This window comes from Labrus bergylta, chromosome 7 (genome assembly GCF_963930695.1).
Source record: "Labrus bergylta chromosome 7, fLabBer1.1, whole genome shotgun sequence".
In the NCBI taxonomy this organism is placed as follows: Eukaryota; Metazoa; Chordata; class Actinopteri; order Labriformes; family Labridae; genus Labrus; species Labrus bergylta.
The window spans coordinates 30,211,469-30,218,213 of record NC_089201.1 but is presented as its reverse complement, the minus strand read 5'-3'; the positions used below and the strand labels follow the sequence as shown (position 1 = coordinate 30,218,213).

The following is a 6,745-nucleotide window of genomic DNA, read 5'->3' as shown; positions in this document are numbered from 1 at the left end:
GCAAACATCACAGTTCATTCACCCTGTCACTTTCTGAAGTGCTCTTCAAATAACTCTAAAAAAGTTTCTTGGTTTGTATATTTTCTGGTTACAAAGCATAGGAAGCGAGGGGGCAGGGTCGTATGAGCCGGACCTTCATTCTTGCAGAAATGTAGCATGCACTGTACCAACCAATCAGCTGGCATTTGAGCAAGTGTGCGGGCCTATCTTCTTCCTCATTCCGCTGATTTTACAATGCCCTTCACCTACGTAAAGTGTGTATATAACTACCTCCCTTTTCTAAGAAACTTTTTTTTTTTAATTTAAAAAAAACATAGACAAGACCTGACGGATTTGAGAACCTCATAGCACATCAAAATAACGTCATAAAAGAGAAATCTGGTCAGGAGATAATGCAGGAAGAAAGGCAAAATACCAGCTGTGAACTTGTGGCTTTATTTCACAGCAGACATTTTTATGTTGCATATGGAAAACCCCAGATGTATATCAACTTTAACTACAACACTGATCTATTCAGGTGTTCATTTAAGCTATGACAGCGTGACACTGAAAAGCCTGAAAAGCAAATTTAAGCATGAGCCATCATTCATTTTATAATTTTGATGCTTTTCTTGCTGTAAATGGTCCATTGTAATGGAATCTACTTTACTGTGTGTAAACCAGTTGTAAAAAAAAAAAAAAGAAGTTTTCTCTGAACATTAAGTACTCCCAGACATACCCTGCTTTCTTTTCCTTATCAAACTGAAACACTAACAAGCCTCTAAAGCACACCCAGCGTGTCCTTTCAGCAGCCGGAGGTGACCAGGTCACTGAACGCCTCTCTGCAATCACTCTGGGCTTCCTGCCAGGTCAAAAACATTTAAACCAAGCTCTACTGAAGAGGAAGTCCTATGCAGACATAAAACAGTCTCTGATAAGTGCTGTATGTGTGACCTGTTTGACAGATTACACTGATTGTTTCATCTGCATCCATAAGATGACGCTGGAAAATGTCCAGCCACAAATATAGTTAGAAGTCTACAGTTTTCTCATACAGCTTTGGAGACATACTGCACCACAATACAGATGTTTTTATAGAAGTTAAACGCTGTACCACAATGATCTGCAGGAAAGTGAAATGTCACCAGACAGCAAATATATCTCTACTGAGTCACAGGGTGAGAGCATATTACTATGCATGTTTTCTCGATACTGGACTTAATTCTTAGTGTAGGAATAATGTTTTTTTTTGTTTTGAACTAGGCCTACCACGCATTGGCATTTGTGATAGACTAAACAAAATCAAAAGGGTAGCAGCTTTTAATATCAGGTAAGGGTCAACACTTTTTTATTCACAACTTCAGAAGGTCAACACTTTTTTTTTTATATATTCAGGTCTAATTACAGATTTTTTTCCTCAATTGTTTAAATGTCACATATATTTTTATCCCTGCACGGGTTATGTGCATTTCTTGTATAAATCTATTTTTAATTGCACAGTTTAAGTTTGATTCATCTAGGAGGATTCTTTAAATCTTTTTTTCGTGTTAATATATATGTATGGGAGGGGGGCGTTGGTTTTGTGGTTAATGCTCGTATCTTAACTCCTCGTGTTTTAACTTGGTAATTGCTTATCTTACTTTGTCTATTTATGTTTTATATTTATACTTTTTATTTTTATTAATATTATAGGTTTTTTTTAAATCCTTTAACCACTTGTTTCTATTTCTTTTCCTGCTCTTACCTTCTTATTGCTGTTATCTTTTTATTTTATTTTATCTCTTTTAGTTTCTTACATCTTTTTAAATCTTTGGTTCCTCTTGGTCTCAGCTTGTGTTGTTGGGTTCTTATGATGGTTCTTACGATGGTTCTTACGATGGTTCTTGTGATGGTTCTTATGATGGTTCTTGTGATGGTCTGGTTATATATGTCTGTTGTGTATCGTGCACTTTGGGTTATTTTCTGTTGAATTGTATTTAATTATTTTTTAGTATTTTGCATTTGTTATGTTCTTGCTGTTGTTTATGTTCTTCTGTGTTTGGTTTAGTTTGTTCTTGTTTTTGCTGTTTGTCAAAGCACTTTGTAAACCTGTGTTTTATAAATAAAGTTATTATTATTATTATTATTATTATTAATTTGTAACAAATGTTTCATGTCATGTCTTTGTAACCTGCTACTGGATGCTTTGAATTTCCCTCTGGATCAATAAAGTATCTATCTATCTATCTATCAATCTATCTAATATCATAAGTAATCAAACAACAAACAGAGGGACGCTATTTGCTTAAACCGTACAATATTTTTCTAGTTTAATTCTAAATAATCTAAATGCTATTGACTCTTGCATCGTGTTTTTTTATGAGGGACAAAAAATGACTAAAGTATAAATAAATAAATAAATAGATAAATAAATGTTGGGAGAAATGCATACAATAATGTATAGATAAATAAAAAAATGCTGAAAACAATGCATCAATGAATAAATAATAAATACACTTTGTTAATGAAAAAGGCTATGTATATATTTTTACATGTATTTATTAGCGTATTTCTACAGTTATATATGTATCAATGCATACATTTCCACATTAATTGAGTTATTAATTTATTTCCGCATTTTTACATTTACACATCTATTTATTTCTGTGTCCAGGTTGTAAGAGGAAAAGTATATATGTAAATTTGTTTCTGTCTGTTTTTCAAAATTGACTAATCCTACTTCAGTAATGTTAGGACGGCCCACTTAATTTACATATTTACTTTTCCTTGTACAACATGGACACAGAAATACATAAATAAATATGTGAATATATTTATTTATATATTATTTTTTATATGAATTGTTGCATTTATTTATATATATATATTTATTGATGCATTTATTTAATTATTTATACATTATTGTATGCATTTCTCCCAACATTTATTTATTTATACTTTACTCATTTTTTGTCCCTCATAAATAAATATATGAATATATTTATTTATATATTATTTTGTATATGAATTGTTGCATTTATTTATATATATATTTATTGTTACATTTATTTAATTATTTATTTATACATTATTGTATGCATTTCTCCCAACATTTATTTATTCAAACTTTACTCATTTTTTGTCGCTCATAAATAAATATATGAATATATTTATGAATATATTTATTTATATATTATTTTGTATATGAATTGTTGCATTTATTTATATATATATTTATTGTTACATTTATTTAATTATTTATTTATACATTATTGTATGCATTTCTCCCAACATTTATTTATTTATACTTTAGTAATTTTTTGTCCCTCATAAATAAATACATGAATATATTTATTCATATATTATTTTTTATATGAATTGTTGCATTTATATATATATATATATATATATAGATGCATTTATTTATTTATACATTATTGTATGCATTTCTCCCAACATTTATTTATTTATACTTTAGTAATTTTTTGTCCCTCATAAATAAATACATGAATATATTTATTCATATATTATTTTTTATATGAATTGTTGCATTTATATATATATATATATATATAGATGCATTTATTTATTTATACATTATTGTATGCATTTCTCCCAACATTTATTTATTTACTTATACTTTAGTCATTTTCTGTCCCTCACAGTTTTTAACCGCTGTTACTAATAAAAACGTCTCATTGAACCAGTAGTAATAGCAGGCTTCGTCCACTGGGGGGCGCTGTCTGCTACACTGGCTCACAGCTAACAGAAGCTGGTTTGTTCATTTTGCTCCGACGCTGCTGGAAATGCCTCTAAAGGTAAACGGACTCTGGCTTTACCTCGAGAAAACAGCTTTGTAGAGCAAAGTTTCTGGGAGTAAAAAAAGTTCTCGGACGTGCTTTGAGACGAGTCGTGGAGCAGGATAAGTTATTTTGGACATTTTGGATGAGGATTTATTTTCCGCCTTTGAAGCTCGCAAGTTTAGACAGCTAACAGCTAACACCGACTTTTGCTAACGTTAGCCTAGCCTAGCCTAGCCTAGCCTGCTAGGTAAATATCACCTAACGCCTTTCGGTTCTTCCTCCTGCTGTCTCCACTTTATCAACAACTTTAGTATTTCTAAGTGTTTTGCTGTTTTTTTCCTGTCCTCATAGTTCGCGCCTCGCCAGCAGAATGCGTCTCTTTTTGCTACATTACACACAATGCTAACTTAGCTTCAGTTAGCATGCTCTGATAGAAGCTAACAGCGACTTCCACGGGAGATCTTCTGCTGCGCTCCCCGCGACGTTACCCAGCCCGTGTTGTTTCAGAGCGGTCATGTTTGAGATGGAGACACACATTTCGTGCCTTTTCCCGGAGATCCTGGCGATTATCTTCAGTTATCTGGAGGTTAAGGACAAAGGGAGAGTAGCCCAAGTGTGCGCGGCCTGGAGAGACGCGTCCTACCACAAGTCCGTGTGGAGGGGGGTGGAAGCCAAGCTGCACCTCAGAAGAGCCAACCCGTCTCTGTTCCCCAGCCTGCAGACCAGGGGCATCAAGAAAGTCCAGATCCTGAGCCTGAGGCGCAGTCTGAGCTACGTGATCCAGGGGATGCCTCACATCGAAAGCCTTAATCTGTGCGGGTGTTTCAACCTCACGGACAACGGACTGGGACATGCCTTTGTGCAGGACATCCCGTCCCTGCGGGTACTCAACCTCAGCCTTTGTAAACAGATCACCGACTCCAGCCTGGGGAGAATCGCCCAGTACCTGAAGAACCTGGAGGTGCTTGAACTCGGGGGTTGCAGTAACATCACAAACACGGGGCTGCTGCTCATCGCTTGGGGTTTGCACCGGCTCAAGAGTCTCAACCTGCGCAGCTGCAGGCATGTGTCCGACGTGGGCATCGGTCACCTGTCCGGCATGACCCGCAGCGCCGCAGAGGGCTGCCTGTCCCTGGAGAAGTTGACCTTACAGGACTGCCAGAAGCTCACCGACCTTTCCCTCAAACACGTCTCAAAGGGGTTAAACAAACTCAAAGAACTCAACCTCAGCTTCTGCGGAGGGATATCTGACGCAGGCATGATCCACCTTTCACACATGACCCACCTGTGCAGCCTGAACCTGCGGTCCTGTGACAACATCAGTGACACGGGGATAATGCATCTGGCCATGGGCTCCCTCCGGCTCTCTGGACTCGACGTCTCCTTCTGTGACAAGATAGGAGACCAGAGCCTGGCGTACATAGCTCAGGGGCTGTATCAGCTCAAGTCCCTGTCCCTGTGCTCCTGTCACATCAGCGATGACGGCATCAACAGGATGGTACGCCAGATGCACGAACTGAAGACACTCAACATCGGACAGTGTGTGAGGATCACAGACAAAGGGTTGGAGTTGATAGCTGACCACCTGACCCAGCTGACCGGGATCGACCTATATGGTTGTACTAAGATCACCAAGAGGGGTCTTGAGAGGATAACGCAGCTGCCGTGCCTTAAAGTGTTAAATCTGGGACTGTGGCAGATGACTGAGAGCGAGAGAGTGAGGTGAAAATCTCTCCTGATGTGTATAGAGCTCGGTGGTGTACTGAGCGGGTCTGCCTGTATTCATTCTTCATTTTTACTTGTGACTCAAAACCAAGGAGGGGGACTCTGCATTGATCACTGGAATATTGCTGCAATACTCCATTTTCTTATTCATAATAAGTGTCGGCCTTGTGCTCGCTCTCTTTTTTCATGTGCATTGTTTTAATCTCAGCCTGTGTACAGTTCTTACTCTCTAGCTACCTCACCTGTCAAACACAGGAGTGCCTACTATCGCTGAATACTAAATAACTTGCATATTTTTGTGACTTACAAACTGGAGATTTTTGATATTTTAAGGTCTCGTTGAAGAATAACAGTTAGTAGGTGTTTAACCATTAACAGAAAGGCCGGAGGACCTTGGACTACATTTTTGGATGTCTCTCTGGCTGATATAAGTTTTTCTTGTGTAACCAATATTTTTTTGTATTGAATGACTGTTGTTGACAAAATTGTACTTCAAATTGAAGTGGTTGGATCGCTCCTGTCTCTCTTTGTTTACCTAATGTATAGTTGGCTTTGTTTCATATTCCTGAGGAAAATAAGTATGATTGCTACTCCTTCTAAAAGGGTTATCAACAGAGCTACAGTAAGGCGTAGTGATTCACAGCTGCCAAGGCTTTATGCAATACCTTAAAAACTGTTTATCAGTGTTTTTTCTCCTGAGGAGCTTCCAACAATAGTGTCAGAGTATTTGTTTAAAAAAAAGCAGTAATTTAATATCGTTTTATATTCATACAGTAGTGATATTTATGAATAAAGATGGCAATTATGTTTCAGTTTTTTGTATTTTGAAGTTGTTCACTGTTTGATTTGTTTTATATTTAACTAAAGAATAGATTTGCTCTTTTACTTAATACTCCACAGCTTCACAGTCATTTTCATGTAGATACCAGACAAGATAATCAGATTTCTTTCATTTCTTTTAGTCAAACATGTCGTTAAGATGGGGAAATAAATCATGTTTTTTTTAGTCAAAATTAAGCACAACAGTCACACATACTCCCTATTTTATTTGAAACAAATCTCTTTGTTGATGATTTTAGATATACGGTATACCCCTTTAACATATAGGTGGCATATTTATGGAGAGGGTTTGATGCTTGTGTGATTCCAGCCGGGTTTTTAACTGTTTCTGATCCGGGGTTGCAGACACTTGCATCTTATGTCAACAAATATAGAAATGTCTTATAGGAATAAATTAAACATAAAAAAACCTCCCATAG

The 6,745-nt window shown here is 36.5% G+C and overlaps 1 protein-coding gene across 1 annotated transcript; it reads left to right on the top strand.

Moving 5' to 3' along the window:
• Positions 1 to 3,722: 3,722 nt before the first annotated feature.
• On the top strand, positions 3,723 to 6,298 carry LOC109977172 (F-box/LRR-repeat protein 14). The gene has a single exon (XM_020626994.3). The coding sequence runs from the start codon at positions 4,276 to 4,278 to the stop codon at positions 5,485 to 5,487; it is 1,212 nt and encodes a 403-aa protein (XP_020482650.1). The 5' UTR covers positions 3,723 to 4,275; the 3' UTR covers positions 5,488 to 6,298.
• Positions 6,299 to 6,745: the final 447 nt, after the last annotated feature.

Bases quoted from the DNA above. Each gene is read 5' to 3' on its own strand.
- LOC109977172 (XM_020626994.3), top strand. From the start codon at position 4,276: ATGTTTGAGATGGAGACACACATTTCGTGCCTTTTCCCGGAGATCCTG.